The 17,790-nt window shown below is 54.5% G+C and overlaps 1 protein-coding gene across 3 annotated transcripts in view; it reads right to left on the bottom strand.

Moving 5' to 3' along the window:
* The window catches only part of LOC133358841 (voltage-dependent T-type calcium channel subunit alpha-1H-like), a 210,927-nt gene that overhangs the window by 66,225 nt on the left and 126,912 nt on the right, over window positions 1–17,790 (bottom strand). For all 3 annotated transcript variants that reach the window (XM_061577290.1, XM_061577289.1, XM_061577291.1), the window contains exons 8-12: window positions 13,730–13,822; window positions 9,243–10,425; window positions 7,947–8,269; window positions 6,627–7,061; window positions 289–440 (exon numbers count right to left, since the gene is read on the bottom strand). In XM_061577290.1, the coding sequence (XP_061433274.1) occupies window positions 289–440; window positions 6,627–7,061; window positions 7,947–8,269; window positions 9,243–10,425; window positions 13,730–13,822 (2,186 nt within the window). The remainder of the gene's footprint in view (window positions 1–288; window positions 441–6,626; window positions 7,062–7,946; window positions 8,270–9,242; window positions 10,426–13,729; window positions 13,823–17,790) is intronic.

The following is a 17,790-nucleotide window of genomic DNA, read 5'->3' as shown; positions in this document are numbered from 1 at the left end:
GGTCCACACCAGAGACAGCTTTCTCTAGATCCTCGTCTCACACGGTGTTAGACCAGAAGACGCCAAAAGGCGAACAGCACAAGAACAATGCCACTCTCAGGGCATTTTTAGCTCGGGGTGAGCAGCTACATCATGGGACCTTTCTTGCCATAAAGAATGGACCCTTTTTTACCGTTTCGGCAGCGATACATTCGGCGTTAAAACAAAAACGAGCTGGTTCCTTCATTTTGATCGTTACCGATACCGCAATAGAGATATTTATCCATCCTGAATCTCGCCATGCCTGACCTGATGATGACAATGACGCCGTCGAATATGTTGTAGGGGTTCTTGATGTACCCCAGTGGACCGAACGCCAGGAGCTTGAGGACCATCTCCAGTGCGAAGAGGCTCGTGAAGACGATGTTGCTGATCTCCAGTGCGCTCGTCAGCTCGTCTGGCTGCGATCGTAGCGGGGGGAGGGGGGTGTCTACCGTCAGTAACCTCTCGACCCCACGTCGTACCCCGACTGAACACCTGGACATTTCCCGCCCCTCCGATTGGCACATTTGGCTACGTACGGTGCGCGAGTGCGAAGGAAGTTCAACGTACAGACATCAGCAGCAGCAGCAGTAGTAGCGGAAATAACAGCAGCAGCAGTAGTGATGGTGGCAATAATAGTAGCAGCAGCAGTACTAGCAGCAATAATAGTAACAGCAGCAGTAGAATTAGCAGCAGTAATAGTAGCAGCAGCAGTATTAGCAGCAATAAGAGTAGCAGCAGCAGCAGTAGTATTAGTAGAAATAATAAGAATAGAAGCGGTATAATCAGTAATAATAACAGCAGTATTATCAGCAATAATAATAGCAGCAGCAGTATTAGCAGCAATAATAATAGCAGCAGCAGTATTATCATAAGTAATAATAGCAGCATCAGCAGTAGTAATAGCAGCAATAATAATAGCAGCAGCAGTATTATCACAAGAAATAATAACAGCATCAGCAGCAGTATTATCATAAGTAATAACAGCATCAGCAGTAGTATTAGCAGCAATAATAATAGCAGCGACAAAGCTGGCTTATCGTCCACCTAACGTCATCATCGCGTGGAAATCTATAGCAGCAGCTTGATGTTGATTCTAAATGTGGAGGAGGAAAACCAGAGAACCCAGATAAAAATCCACGCGGCCACGGGGAGAGAGAGAGAGAGCGAGGGACACGCAAAACTCTGAATATACGGGATCGAACCCACGACCTCCTTCATACCAGGCGAGGTAGTTAATGGTAACTGTCAGCACGACCTCCCCCCGTAACGACCCTTTAAAAGAGTCGGGCATTTATGATTAATTTCCAGCGGCGATCACATCTCACCGCGGCAAACTGTCCACCATTCTAGAAATGCGACGTGCGCGTGGTGTGTGGGGAGCGCAGCGGTCAGCGCTACGCTGCGCTATGAACCCGGTGACCCGAGTTCTATTCTCCGCTCACGGCCGCCAAACACCGGTGGCGATTATCTGAAACCGGTCCAGACTCAAACGAGTTCCTCGTGCGGTGTGTGAATATTGCTCCTGGGAAAGACAAAGGCGGTCGGGCGTGGTGCTGGCCACCACCACGCCCGGCTAATGGCACTTGCCCCAACAGTCCGATCAGGCTATACGGGGGATCTTTGTCTTCTGTGTGCTGAGTTTGTCGCGTCCTCCCCCTGCACTGCAGAGTGTTCCCGTTGATCGAGATTGTCCAGGTGAGAGCTCCAGAGACCAGGGGTGGGTGGCCAACTCCACGCTCGGCCGCCTTTGTCTCCCCAGTGGCGATGTTTACTACACACCGCACCAAGTACTCATTTGAGGCTGAGTCGACCCAGGGGAGGCCCATGACCGGTTCAAATAATCGTCACCGGTGTTGGCCATGAGCGGGAATCGAAGTCGGGTCGCCGGGTTCGTAGCGCAGAGCGCCAACTGCGCCACCACCGCTCCCCGGTGCACACGCACGCAGACGCGCACGCACACACACACACGCGGGAACACGCGCGCGCGCTCCCGCCCGCTCCCGCCCGCACGCCCACGCAGCACAAAGAAAACCTTTTCCAAATGCACTTTGCCGGCACGTGTTGTTTGCAATGGAGGGCCTCGCTTAATCCAAACACCAGCCCGCTTCGCAGGATCACGTACACACATCGGTGTTCATCCGGGCGCCTAAGTCGATTAATCCACGGACGGACACGCGCACGCACGTGCCACACACACTGCCTGACGCCACCACCTGAGAGCCTTTAGCCGGTGGTCCCCGTTCAATCGCTCGCGAATACGCGCCCGCATCAATATAGCGACTACGTCGCACTCGCAGAGCGAGCGAGCGAGTTAGCTTGTTTTGTCCGTCGGTCGATGGCCGGGGGAGGGCTGCGACATTCTAATCGTGACCCGCCACGGAGCCCCCCTTTGGCTCCGTGGCTCTGGTGTGCGGGGGCCGTCACGATCGCCGCCGACACGGAGACCCCTTTCGAGGGCGAGGGGCCTGAGGTGGAGCGTCAGGAGCCTCCTGGGGGAGGGCGCTCAGGGGAGCTCCAAATGTGGAGGCCAGAATTGGGCATTGCGCCAGATGTGAAGGACAGAGACCCAGGCTGTCAGCGACGCTCGCACTCCGTGCCCGCCGACGAGGGCGACCGCGTGCGCGAGAGCACGCGACACCCAGACCCCGGGGCTCGGACCTCATCGTATCCCAACGCGGTCGTGTCGGCTCGGTGTCTCCGACAGCGGCCGTCGGTTGTGAACTCGGAAGCGTGGGGCCGAGGCTCGTCTGCCAGAACGGGTGGTTTTAATTTGGTTCCATTTCCCGCGCGGCTCGCCAATGATTTACGGAGTTTTCACGTGACGCACCATCTCTGTTCTCTGTATGAGTCTATGGGTCTCTGTGTGAGTCTATGGGTCTCTATGTGAGTCTATAGGTCTCTGCGTGTGTTTATGTGTCTCTGCGTGCGTTTATGGGTCTATATGTGAGTCTATGGGTCTATTTTTGAGTCTGTGGGTCTCTGCGTGAGTTTATGGGTCTATATGTGAGTCTATGGGTCTCTACATGAGTCTATGGATCTCTGTGAGTCTATGGGTCTCTATGTGAGTTTTTTGCTCTCTATATGAGTCTATGGGTCTCTGCGTGAGTCTATGGGTCTCTATGTGAGTCTATGGGTCTCTATGTGAGTCTACGGGTCTCTATGTGAGTCTATGGGTCTCTATGTGAGTCTATGGGTCTCTATGTGAGTCTATGGGTCTCTATGTGAGTCTATGGGTCTCTATGTGAGTCTACGGGTCTCTATGTGAGTCTACGGGTCTCTATGTGAGTCTATGGGTCTCTATGTGAATCTATGGGTCTCTATGTGAGTCTACGGGTCTCTATGTGAGTCTACGGGTCTCTATATGAGTCTACGGGTCTCTATGTGAGTCTACGGGTCTCTATGTGAACCTCTCACATGGCAGCGCCGTCGGTGTTCTATCTTCGGCTGGCCCCTTCCACAAATTAAACTTCTAGAGATACATAGAGACTCATAGAAACTCATAGAGATACATAGATACTCATATAGATACATAGAGATGCATAGATACTCAGAGATACATAGAGACTCATAGAAACTCATAGAGATACATAGATACTCATATAGATACATAGAGGTGCATAATAATAATAGTACAATTTGTAACGCGCGCAAATTTGCAGACGTAGTGGCCGCAACTCAGAGGCGCGGAGCCAAGCTCAGAGTCGCTCAAAAGCATGATTGTAGAGAGACTCATATAGATACATAGAGATGCATAGAGACTCGCGGAGATACATAGATACTCATAGAGATACATAGAGATGCATAGAGACTCATAGAGATACATAGAGACTCATAGAAACTCATAGAGATACATAGATACTCATACAGATACATATAGATGCATAGACTCATATAGATACATAGAGATGCATAGAGACTCATAGAGATACATAGAGACTCATCAAGATACATAGCGATACAAAGAGACTCGGAGACTCATAGAGACACATAGAGACTCACAGAGATACATAGAGACTCATACAGATACATAAAACTCCTAGAGATACTTAGATATATATATAGAGGGGAAGGGAGGGGAGGAGGGGAAGGGAGGGAGGAAGGCAGGAGAGGGAAGTAGGGGAGGTAAGGAGGAGTGGGAGGGAGGGGAGGGCCTCGTTAGCACAAACATTGACGGCGTTGCTGCCAGAGGGCGAGGATCGTTGGAGGCTCCCCGACCCCGTCCGTCCGACCACCGCTTTGTGCCGAATCGGAGAACGTCGCTCGCAAGCCAGAACCGCCAAATCCTCTCCGTGACGTCCAGAAATCCAGAAGCGCCGCGGGGTCTTATTCCCTTTAAAATGGTTTATCCCGGCAAAACGAATGCCGTCGCCTCTCTCTCTCTCTCTCTCTGTCTCTCGCGTGTCTCTCTCTCCCCCGTGAGTTTGACGCGAGCCGGCGCTGGACATTCCACGTTCCCGTGGTGGGGACGGTTCATCCGTGCGGTTAAATACGCCACCGATGCTGGCAGAACAACGTCACGGTGATCGAATTGTAAATGTTGTAGTGGGTTTACTACACTATACACTACACTATACACTACACTATACACTACACTATACACTACACTATACACTACACTATACACTACACTACACTATACACTACACTATACACACTATACACTACACTACACACTACACTACTTACACTATACACTACACTATACACTACACTATACACTACACTATACACTACACTACTACACTATACACTACACTATACACTACACTATACACTACACTATACACTATACACTACACTATACATTACACTACACACTACACTATACACTACACTATACACTACACTATACACTACACTATACACTACACTATACACTATACACCACACTATACACTACACTATACACAACACTATACACTACTATAGACTACACTATACACTACACTATACCACACTATACACTACACTACACACTACACTACTATACACTACACTATACACCATACTATACACTACACTATACACTACTATACTACTACACTATACACAACACTATACACTACTATACACTACACTATATACTACACTATACACTACTATACACTACACTATACACTACACTATATACTACACTATAATTGTAAATGCTGTAGTGGGTTTACTCTCCAACACAACCGGTAAGTGCTGAACTAGCAATGAGTTTTGCTCGCGCATCAACGCCTTTACTAACTGGCCGTGTCGGGTGGTGGCGGGCGGCACTTGCCAACAACACATTCACGCGACCTCACCCAACATCAGCAACAACAGCTAAACCCACAACCTCTGTTTAACGAGCGCGTGGCAGAACAGAACAAAAAGAGTTATTTGCCCGAGCCCACGTAGGCTCCAGGAGACTCCATTAATATTGATTCACGTCCTGTTGTCCACCCGATCAATTTCTGTCACCGCCCCCCCCCCCCCCCCCCGACATCGCGGCTGTCGACGGCTCCGATATCTCTTCTGATTCGCCGCCGTCTAAAAAAAGCAACAAGCCAAGGGGAGAGAGGGAGAGGGTGAATGTCCTCCCCGCCGAGGCGCTACCGCTCGTCTGCTGCTCTGCAAGGTGCCGAGCCGCTGGTGGAAATTCCACATTCCTCTACCGTGGAATGGCGCGAGCCGTTGACGACTTCCCCACACGCACGCACACACAATGTGGTACTCGTGTTAGGTAGCAAAACGTGAACTTAGCATGACAACTAGTTCCACGTGAATCTATTGGTCTCTATATGAGTCGATTGGGTCTCTATGTGAGTCTATGGCTCTTTATATTATTATATGGGTCTTTATGTGAATTTAGGGATCTCTATGTGAGTCTACGGGTCTCTATGTGAGTCTATGGGTCTCTGTGTGTGTCTATGGGTCTCTCTTGCGAGTCTGCGAGTCTCTACTGTACGTGTGCACGCATCGACTCATGCACTCCAGAACCAAAGTAGAATTGCTGTGGCCGGGGCAACCGAAATCCACGGTTGAACACCAGGACACTAAGCATCGGGGATCTGAGCGTCTCAGAGTTGTTGAAACCACAGCCGGGCAATCAAAATCCACGGTTAGACACCAGGACCCTACCCAGCGGGGAACTCAGCGCCTCTGACCTCTGAGCCTGTGGGGTCACCTGCTGCCCCAGGGAATGCGCCGTTTAAGGAGTGGGGTTTGTGTTTTTCTTTTAAGTGGTGTGCCCGCTGGAATGTTGCACGCAAACATAAATAACTGCAAGCACGCACCTCTCCACTTATTCAATTAAAACGAATAACTCGCTTCAGACCATTAAACAGCCCAACGCACTCAGGTCACAGCCATCACCCGGACCGATAAGGGAAAGGTGAGCGATGGGCGGCAGCAGCGGCGGCAGCTGGCAGCAGGGCGCCCCGTGGACCGGAGGGGACGATTGGGGCGGACGATTGGGGAGCCGGCTCGTGATTGAGTGGCGGCCGAGGAATGCCTGGCATCTTGTTGGGCGCGACGCGATAAGCATCGCCGGCACGCCGATCCAAGTAGCAATAGCGTCACGCCCGTGTGGACGAGGGTGGCGCTAGGCAGGTCGACGTGGTGACGGCGGTTACCTGCTCGTGGTACTCGATGCCCATGCTGAGCGTGTTGATGAGGATGGCCACCATGATGCCCCGGTTGAAGTACTTGCTGTCGACGATCTTGCGGAGGCAGTGCGCGAGGGCACGCAGGCAGCGCCGGCAGGCACCGCCCTCGCCCTCCTCCTCATCCTCCTCCTCGCCTCTCCCTCGCCTCCTCCTCTTCCTCCTCCGCTTCCTCCTTTGCTGCTGCTGCTGCTGCTGCGTCAGCTGCGCCCGCTGCCGTCTCGCCGCGGCCGACGCCGCCGCCGATGCCGCCGCGGCCGCCGCCGCGTCCCACGCCGAGCGATCGCCGCAGCGCCCCAAGCTCCAGCCGGCGTGGTGCGGGCGCGAGTGCACGACGTCGCGCGTGAACTCGTACACGCACTCGCCCGCGCCTACGCCGGCGCCGCCGCGTGCGGCGACATGGGCCTGCGATGACAGCGAGAGTTCGTTCAGTCGGCCAGCGGCCCCCCGGCAGGACGGTGTTGTTGGGTGGTGGAGGAGGCTCTGGCCCCAAGGACGGGGACTGGCGAGCCCGGACGTTCGTCCGTCGACGGTGAACGCCGTCAGCTAGGTTTGCTCATCGGGGGTTTTGCACGGTCAGAGATAATTACTCACCATGTGAACTGCACCAATTCACATCCTCGTCGCCGTCGTGATCATCGGTTGGGTCAGTCAGTTTTAAGAAGCGCCACAGTGGCTGGGTGAGATGATTACTCCCTCCCCTGGTGTGCAGGAGATTGTGGGCTCGATCCCGACCCTGACACCTGCTGTATATGTGGAGCTAACATCTCGCCATGGTGGCTAGGAGATTAACGACCTCGCCTCATATGCAGGCGTTCGTGGGTTCAACCTGACATCACCTCGACGTGGAGTTCGCGTGTCTCCCCGTGGTTGCGTGGATTTCTATCCGGGTCCTCTGGTTTTTTCCTCCACATTTAGAATCAACGTCACACATTTGGCTGTTGCAACAAGTTCCCACATGGTGATGATGATGGTCGCTTCTGATAAAAGAGTTACAGAATAGCTCAATGGGTGGCCTCACACCTGGTACAAAAATAAAACCATTTACTTTTTAATTTAGCCCTTCCTTCAAACAAAAACAACTTGTGACACTCACGGTTACGCCGCCACCGTGTCTCGTCGTCGACAGAGAACGACTCGGAGGTGTGAGAAATCCTGAACAAAGTGGGTGCACGAGCGACCCCCCGCTACCACAAGCAATGGCCCGAGGTCTGCAGTCCTCTCACTATATTAACACGTGCTACCGACCAATCAACGAGTAAAGCGTGCCAGGATCCACAAAGCCCTCACCTCGTCCTCCTCCTCCTCTTCTTCTTGCCGGTCTCGATCCGCATCCGAATTATATCCTTCGCAATTCTCATTCTCGTCGTTTTCCGAATCGGAACACAAGTCATCGTCGTCATCGTCGTCATCGTCATCGTCGTCGTCGTCGTCGTCGTCATCGTCATCGTCGTCATCGTCGTCGTAGTCCCGCTGGGCGTGCCGCCGCATGGCCGACACGGCCTCCGCGCACAGCGAGCACTTCTCCAGCTTGCAGGGCAGCACGTCGCCACGCGCCGCCCCTGCGGAAAACGACACCGAAAGGGGGGGCGCCCCCCCTCCGCAGCACGAGCCTGGGGAAGGGGAGGAGAAGCACAGCCACAGCGCACGGTACGAAATGCTCGATCGCTCGCACGGCGCTCGCTCCCTTGCAGGGCGCTCGCCAACGCCGCTTGCGTCCCCCGTCGTCTGTGCGATGACGCGACGGTGACGTCGTCAACACGCGACGATGTCACCGCACGACGTCACGCAAAATTACTAACGCGGTCGGAGGCAGTTGTGTGATATACGTTTCCCGAGGGTCGCTTTCTAACAATGCAGTGGTCTACGATGCTGCAGGCGCGATCAGTCGGGACAACAATGGCGTAAGAAATATATTATAAAGTCAATGTCAGGAGTGCAGCTGTGCATTGTGGGAGCAAAACTACAGCACATTTAATTGTACTGTAATTGCAATGCACTTGACTTCAATGTAGTGCATTTCAATGCCAATCCAATAGACGGCGCATTGCAATGCATTATAATTAATTGCAATGCATTGTGGGAGTCAGCACCGCAGCACTTGGCATTGTAATCGCGATGCAGTATTGAAAGAGTGCAATGCAATTGCAAACGCAGGCCCCACTGAAACACGGTGCGATTGAACGTCAATCGCACCGCATTGCAGTTGCCGGCGCTACGGCACACCGCATGACGACCACGTCGCAAGCGAGCAGTGGGATACGGCGGCTCGGTAAACAACGACAACAACAACCACAACGACCTCCAATTAACGTGGTTGGCTACGCACGGTGCGAAAGAAGTTCAACATATATACAACACAATTCACTAGATTTTACACCACACTATACAATACACTACACTACTATACACTGCACAATACACGAGACTATACACTACTATACACTACACTATACTCTACACTATTATACACGGCTGGCTACATACGGTGCAAAGGAAGCTCAATTTACCCACACACAGGCACACACGCACACACACGCACGCGTATGCACAAGAGAGGAAGACCGAGCCAATGGCTGCACTCACTGCGAGCTCCCACAAAGTGCTGGAGCTTCGTGTACGGATCCATCGGCGGCGGCGCCGACTGAACCCTCTTCTCCTTCCCTCCGTCAGACACCGCCGCCACCGCGTGACACGCCCCGACGCCCCCCGCCGCCGCCGGCGCCTCTCCGCCGGGGGGGCCTCCTCCCTGGACCTGAGCCACGGCCGCGGCGGCCGCGGCGGCGGCCGCGGCGCTCATCCGCGCCACCGAGCGGAGCGACTCGGTGCGTGGGGAGGCCGCCACCGGCGAGTGGCGGAGAGGCAGCGCGTCGAGGTGGCAGTCCGCGTGGTAGACGCTGTGCACTGACTCCGAACTCGAGGCCTGCTGCAGGCTCGGGCCTACCGGCAGCATGAGGCTGTTGGAGGGACGCGCCGAACCGCCCCCGCTACCGCCGCCGCCGCCACCGCCACCACCGCTACCACCGCTACCACCGCCGTCGTTGCTTCCGCCGCTGCTGCTGCCGCCGCCGCTGGAGCCGCCGCATTCGCCGCACGCTTGGCGCAAATTTCCTAACTCGCTCCCGAGTAGCCGGGAACTCCCGTTGGCGTTTCCGCCGCCGCCGACGCCGCTGTCAAACACGACGAGCTTATCCGTCTTCTGCCGCTGCTGCTCGGAGCCGAGGTGGTAGTGGTGGTGGTGATGGTGGTGGTGGTGATGGATCAGGTGGTGGATCGAGCGCATCCTCTTCCGCCGCCGCCTCCTCTTCCTCTCCGCCGACTCCTTCGCCGGCCTCTGCCGCCTCCGGCCGAACGCCACGGCGGTGGCCCCGGCCGCGCCGCCGCCGTCGGCCCTCCCCCGCCGCCGGTCCCACGCCGCCGAGCAAAACCCTCCGGCGTACTCCGCGCCGGTGCCGTACTCCCCTCCGGCGCAGACGCTCCCGGCGTTCGCGACGCCGCCGCCGCCGAAACTCCTCCTGCGTCTCCGGCGGCGGCGCCACTCGCGGTAGGCGCGGCGGACCTGGCGAGCCGCCTTGCGGTACACGTGGCCCACGTACTTGAGCAGCTCCTCGTAGCAGCTGCCCGGCTCCGAGAAGCTGGCGAGGGTGCTGTCGTTGGAAAGGAAGCGGGCGCGCTGCTCGCGCATCAGCTGGCACTCGCGTTGCTTGGTCTCGGAGAACTGCGTGGCGATCACCACCAGGCACAGGTTGATCATGAAGAAGGAGCCGACCTGTGGGGGGTCACACACACGGCGGAATGGATGGGGGGGGATTACATTGTGCAAGAGCGCAGAAGGGTGGTCAACACATCTACGCCTCTACAGTGAGGGAAAAAAGTATTTGATCCCCTGCTGATTTTGTGCGTTTGCCCACTGACAAAGAAATGATTAGTCTATAATTTTAATGGTAGGTTTATTTGAACAGTGAGAGACAGAATAACAACAACAAAATCCAGAAAAAACGCATGTCAAAAATGTTATAAATTGATTTGCATTTTAATGAGGGAAATAAGTATTTGACCCCCTCTCAATCAGAAATATTTCTGGCTCCCAGGTGTCTTTTATACAGGTAACGAGCTGAGATTAGGAGCACACTCTTAAAGGGAGTGCTCCTAATCTCAGTTTGTTACCTGTATAAAAGTCACCTGTTCACAAAATCAATCAATCAATCAGATTCCAAACTCTCCACCATGGCCAAGACACAAGGCTGGAATGGGCTACAAGACCATCGCCAAGCAGCTTGGTGAGAAGGTGACAACAGTTGGTGCGATTATTCGCAAATGGAAGAAACACAAAAAAACTGTCAATCTCCCTCGGCCTGGGGCTCCATGCAAGATATCACCTCGTGGAGTTGCAATGATCATGAGAACGGTGAGGAATCAGCCCAGAACTACACGGGAGGATCTTGTCAATGATCTCAAGGCAGCTGGGACCATAGTCACCAAGAAAACAGTTGGTAACACACTACGCCACGAAGGACTGAAATCCTGCAGCGCCCACAAGGCCCCCCTGCTCAAGAAAGCACATATACATGCCCGTCTAAAGTTTGCCAATGAACATCTGAATGATTCAGAGGACAACTGGGTGAAAGTGTTGTGGTCAGATGACACCAAAATGGAGCTCTTTGGCATCAACTCAACTCGCCGTGTTTGGAGGAGGAGGAATGCTGCCTATGACCCCAAGAACACCATCCCCACCGTCAAACATGGAGGTGGAAACATTATGATTTGGGGGTGTTTTTCTGCTAAGGGGACAGGACAACTTCACCGCATAAAAGGGACGATGGACGGGGCCATGTACCGTCAAATCTTCTTCCCTCAGCCAGGGCATTGAAAATGGGTCGTGGATGGGTATTCCAGCATGACAATGACCCAAAACACACGGCCAAGGCAACAAAGGAGTGGCTCAAGAAGAAGCGTATTAAGGTCCTGGAGTGGCCTAGCCAGTCTCCAGACCTTAATCCCATAGAAAATCTGTGGAGGGAGCTGAAGGTTCGAGTTGCCAAACGTCAGCCTCGAAACCTTAATGACTTAGAGAAGATCTGCAAGAGGAGTGGGACAAAATCCCTCCTGAGATGTGTGCAAACCTGGTGGCCAACTACAAGAAACGTCTGACCTCTGTGATTGCCAACAAGGGTTTTGCCACTAAGTACTAAGTCATGTTTTGCAGAGGGGTCAAATACTTATTTCCCTCATTAAAATTCGAATCAATTTATAACATTTTTTCATGCGTTTTTCTGGATTTTTTTTTGTTATTCTGTCTCTCATTGTTCGAATAAATCTACCATTAAAATTATAGACTGATCATTTCTTTGTCAGTGGGTAAACGTACAAAATCAGCAGGGGATCAAATATATTTTTCCCTCACTGTATATAAGAAACGAAACAGGTGGACTTCTCCACAAATCTGGCTGTCGCCTGATGAAGCTAGTTGTAATCACTGGCGAAACGTCGTACTCAGATTGTAAATGTTGTGGCTTGGCTCTCCAACACACTGGTGTGCTGTACTAGTATACTACACTACACTATACACTACACTACTATACACTACACTACTATACACTACACTACTATACACTGCACTACTATACACTACTATACACTACACTATACACTACACTATACACTACACTACATACACTACACTATACACTACACTACATACACTACACTACTATACACTGCACTACTATACACTGCACTACTATACACTACACTATACACTACTATACACTACACTACTATACACTACACTATACACTATTATACACTACACTATACACTACACTACTATACACTACACTATACATTACACAACTATACATTACACTACACACTAGTGCTGTACTAGTGATGAATTGGCACCTTCTGTTTACGTGACAACCCTTACTAGTTGGCTGTGTCGGGTGGTGGCGGGTTTTAACGACACATTTATATATTTACGCGATCTAACCCAAAAACTTCTATTATGGATTATATTGGTCGCGAAAGCCTACGTGTTAAACTGAGGTTTAACACGTAGGGCGAAAGCGACGCTGGGTGTGGTGGTGTTGGTGGTGGGGTCTGGTCCGGTGCGGTGGGAACACGTCCAGCAAAAACGTTGGGAGCCGCACCACCACGAGCCGTGATGCTACACAGCCATCTACCACCGCAGGGCCACACGGCCGCACACACACAGCTGTAGACACACACGGCCACATGCAAGGCCACACGGCCATACGCACGAACATACACATGGACACACACATGTTGTGGGCGGGTCACCCTGGGACGCAGGTGGAACACTTTGAGGCTCCCACCGCTGATTGCGGCTGACAGGCGAAGAGGGGAGGCCGGGTTTTTATATTTTTGGTCGCCCCTTTAAATCAAGACGCGTCGACAGCAACGCGGCGAGGAGGCAGAGAATCGCAGCCGGGAGGAGAGAAGCTCGGAGCGGTGCGAGGCCGAGCCGCGGTTGTGCTCTGCGTTGATTGTGCGTGTGTGCGTGTGTGCGTCTGTGCGTGTGTCTGTGTGTCTGTAGGTGTGTGTGTGTGGCTAGGAGATGTTAACTACCTCACCTGGTGTACAGGAGGTCGTGGGTTCGATCCCGACCCTGACGCCTGCTGTATATTTGGAGTTTGCGTGTCTCTCTCTCTAATGATCATCACGGTGGCCCGAAGACATTAACTACCTCGCCTGGTACACAGGAGGTCGTGGTTTCGATCCCGACCATGACGCCTGCTGCTGTCTATTTGGAGTTTGCGTGTCTTTCTCTCCACGCGATTTTTATCCGGGTTCTCCGGTTTTTCCCTCCATATTTAGAATCAACATCATGTATTTACATTTTGACTTAAAACTTCCGGGACTGCAGGAATTCATATTCTAAGGTTCTTCCAGTAAAGTCACATAGATAGAAAAAAATGATTATAATATAAATAAATACAGTGAACAAAAATATCACGACGTTTCGATCGCAACACGGGCCTTACACCTGGTGAAATAAAAAATAGTTTTCGTAAGCACGTGGTGAGTGAGCGCAAGTGCGCTGTGCGACTTACGATGATGAGCAGAATGAAGTAAATGAAGTTGTAGAAGGAGTGAACGTCCATGACGTAGTACATGATGTCCACCCAGCCTTCCAGCGTGATCACCTGCCAGGGAGACACACAAAGACAAAGTTCCCCCGTGTAGCCTGTAACAGACTGTTGGGGCAAGTGCTGTTAGCGAGCAGCAGCACCTACAAAGGCCGGCACCCTGCCACACGAGGCGGGGTGGGTGGCCAGCACCACGCCAGGCCGCCTTTGTCTCCCCCAGTGGCAATATTTACGCACACCGCAGCAGGTGCTCATTTTAGGCCGAGTCGACCTAGGGGAGGCCCAGGACCGGTTCAGATAATCGTCACCGGCGTTGGTGGCCGTAAGCGGGGAATCGAACTCGGGGTCGCCGGGTTAGTACCGCAGCGTAGCGCTGACCGCTGCACCACCACTCCCCACCGTACACAACCACACACACGCGCGCGCAAAGAGACATGGGCATGGATAAATAGAGGACACCATTCAATATTGCACGGGCTGGAGACCCGTACAGCTCAAATATTAATGGCACGAAAGTGTAAATAACATCTGAAAGCCATATGTTTTAATCATGAGAACACTCATGCATAATGGACAAATGTTACATTTTTTAAGTGAAATATTGCTGATTAGGGTTAAAATAATATCTGCCACAAAATCGCAACTGCACACACACACACAAAGATCCCCCGTGAAGCCTTGCCAGACTGTTGGGGCAGGTGCTGTTATCAGACAGCACCTATGAAGCCCGGCACTGTGGCCAGCACAACGCCCGGCCGCCTTTGTCTTCCCAGTGGCGATGTTTATACAGGAGGCTGTGTTGACCTATGGGAGGTTCATGACCGGTTCAGATAATCATCAGTGGGTGTTGGCCGTGAGTGGGAATCGAACTCGGGTCGCCGGGTTTGTAGCGCAGTGCGCTAACCGCTGCGCCGCCGCTCCCCGTACTCGACTACTCACCTACCCACTCACTCAATGACTCACCTACCCACTCACCTACTCACCCACCCACTCATCCACTCGCTCTACTCTGCAACTCTGTATGCCTTGCCCGCGATCCGTTGTCAGACTCCGTTGAGAGGCCGATAAATATCACGCGGCATCGCCTCTCAACTCGCAGTGGCCTGAGTTGAACGGCGCACGAATAAAAGCAGGCTGCGTGACCTTGAAAATAACCAACTTGAATTTTGAGTGGCACGCTAAGTCACACTCGCGCGTATAATCTATTCAGTGATAAAGCTGTCGCTATTTTCAATGCAATCTCAGACCCTGATTTATTTATGTATTCGTGTTCTCCACGCTCGCTGTCGACACTGCAGTGTTAACGGTCAGCAGGACTGGAGATCCAGAGGTCAACGGTGCGATTCCGTCTCCTGGTGGTGCAGCAGGTTTCTTACATCGCTTATCCCACTCACCCACCCACCCCACTCACTCACCCACCCCACTCATCCCACTCACTCACCCACCCCACTCACTCACCCACCCCACCCACCCCACTCACCCACCTCACTCACCCACCCCACCCTACTCACCCACCCCACACCACCGCTCACCCAACCCCACTCACCCACCCCACTCACCCACCCCACCACCCCACCCCACTCACCCACCCCACTCACCCACCCCACCACTCACCCCACACCACTCACCCACCCCACCCCACCACTCACCCCACTCACCCACTCCACTCACCCACCCCACTCACCCACCCCACCCCACCCCACCACACACCCCACCCCACTCACCCATCCCACCCCACCCCACTCACCCACCCCACTCACCCACCCCACCCACCACTCACCCCACCCCAATCATCCCACTTACTCACCCACCCCACTCAACCCACTCACTCACCCACCCCACCCACCCACCCCACTCACCCACCTCACTCACCCACCCCACCCTACTCACCCACCCCACACCACCGCTCACCCAACCCCACTCACCCACCCCACTCACCCACCCCACCACCCCACCCCACTCACCCACCCCACCACTCACCCCACCCCACTCACCCACCCTACCCCACCACTCACCCCACTCACCCACTCCACTCATCCACCCCACTCACTCACCCACCCACCCCACCACACACCCCACCCCACTCACCCATCCACTCACCCCACCCACCCACCACTCACCCATCCCACCCACTCACCCACCCCACCTCACCCACCCCACTCACCCACCCACCCCACCCCACTCACTCACCCACCCCACCACACACCCCACCCCACTCACCCATCCCACCTCACCCCACCACCCCCACCACTCACCCACACCCACTCACCCCACCCCCCACCCCACCCACTCACCCACTCCACCCCACCACACACCCCACCCCACTCACCCATCCCACCTCACCCCACCCACCCACCCCACCACTCACCCACCCCCCCCACTCACCCACCCCACCCACCACTCACCCCACTCACCCACCCCACTCACCCAGCCCACCCCACCAGTCACCCCACCCCACTCACCCAGCCCACCCCACTCACCCAGCCCACCCCACCAGTCACCCCACCGCACTCACCACCCCCACCACCCCACCCACTCACCCAGCCCACTCACCCAGCCCACCCCACCAGTCACACCCCACCCCACTCACCCAGCCCACCCACTCACCCAGCCCACCCCACCAGTCACCCCACCGCACTCACCCACCCCACCACCCACCCCACTCACCCAGCCCACTCACCCAGCCCACCCCACCAGTCACCCCACCGCACTCACCCACCCCACCACCCCACCCACTCACCCCACGTAACACACAAACCAAGCGCGCGGTGGGGTAAAGTGTGGGTACTCCCACCTCTTCTTCCAAAATGTCTGGCTGGTGTGGAAGAGTAGGCCAAATACCATTCCAGAGGAGGGAGCCTGCGGTGGCGTCAGATGTTATTTTATATTTTCAGATTTAAATGTAACTTGAACACCATCTCATCGTGTATGTACAGAGACAAGGCAAAGATCCCCTGCACAGCCTTCACAACATTGTAGGGGCAAGTGCGGTTAGGGAGCAGCAGCGCCTAATGAAGGCCGGCACGGCGCACGAGGAGGTGGGTGGCCAGCACCACGCCCGGCCACCTTTGTCTCCCTAGCGGCGATGTTCATTCCACGGTGCACCGGGTACTCATTCGAGGCTGAGTCGACCTAGGGGAGGCCCAGGACCGGTTCAGATCATCGTGGCCAGTGTTGGTCGCCGCGATCGGGAACTGAGCCTGGGCTCGCCGGGTTTTGGAGTGCTAACCGCTGCGCCACCACTCCCCGCACAGACAGACGAGGCAGAGATCTCCGGCGTGGCTTGAACGGACTGTTGGAGCGAGTGCTGTTAGGGGAGCAGCGCCTATGCCATCTGCTGCTGGATATCGGTGAAAAAGAGCTTCATGGCTCATCGGATTTCTCCGGGATAAATAAAGATCATGATGACGCCCAAGGAACGGGGGGGGGGGGGGTGGTCAGCACCACGCCCAACCACATTCACTCACCCAAGCGCGTGACCACGCAGAGACAAAGATCCCCCGCGTAGCGTTAACAGACCGCTGGGGCAAGTGCTGTTAGCGAGTAGCAGCACCTATGAAGGCTACCGGGCACTGTGGCACACGAGCGGGTGGGTGGCCAGCAATCACGCCCGGCCACCTTTGTCTCCCCCAGCGCGCGTCGTGACGCTCACATGCGTCGCCGTATCTCTCCCGCCCCGCCACGTCCCTCTCCCGGCTCAACAAAGCAGATTAGCGCGGGGCCCCCCAATGCGCCGCGTACGAGAGCAAAACCCTTCCGCGCTCGCAGAGAGAAATGCCCCCCGCAGGCTACGCGGGGCTGCCGCGCCCACCGAGACGGACTAACGCGGTGAGACGACGACGACGATTATGATGATCAGATCTACGGTGGCGATGGGAGGAATTCCCGCGGGACAATTAAAGGCGGGGGCGAGGATCGATGGCCGCTGACGCCAGGAGGGTGGGCGGACCGAAAAAAGGCCGCGACGCGTGGCCAAAGGCCCACGCCCGGCCGCCTTTGTCTCCCCGGCGCCGCCAAAATTTGTT

Source organism: Lethenteron reissneri, chromosome 63 (assembly GCF_015708825.2).
Source record: "Lethenteron reissneri isolate LAM-NWPU_2019-01 chromosome 63, ASM1570882v1, whole genome shotgun sequence".
Classification (NCBI taxonomy): Eukaryota; Metazoa; Chordata; class Hyperoartia; order Petromyzontiformes; family Petromyzontidae; genus Lethenteron; species Lethenteron reissneri.
Note: the sequence above shows the minus strand (reverse complement) of the source record. Positions and strands in the feature narration are given on the sequence as shown.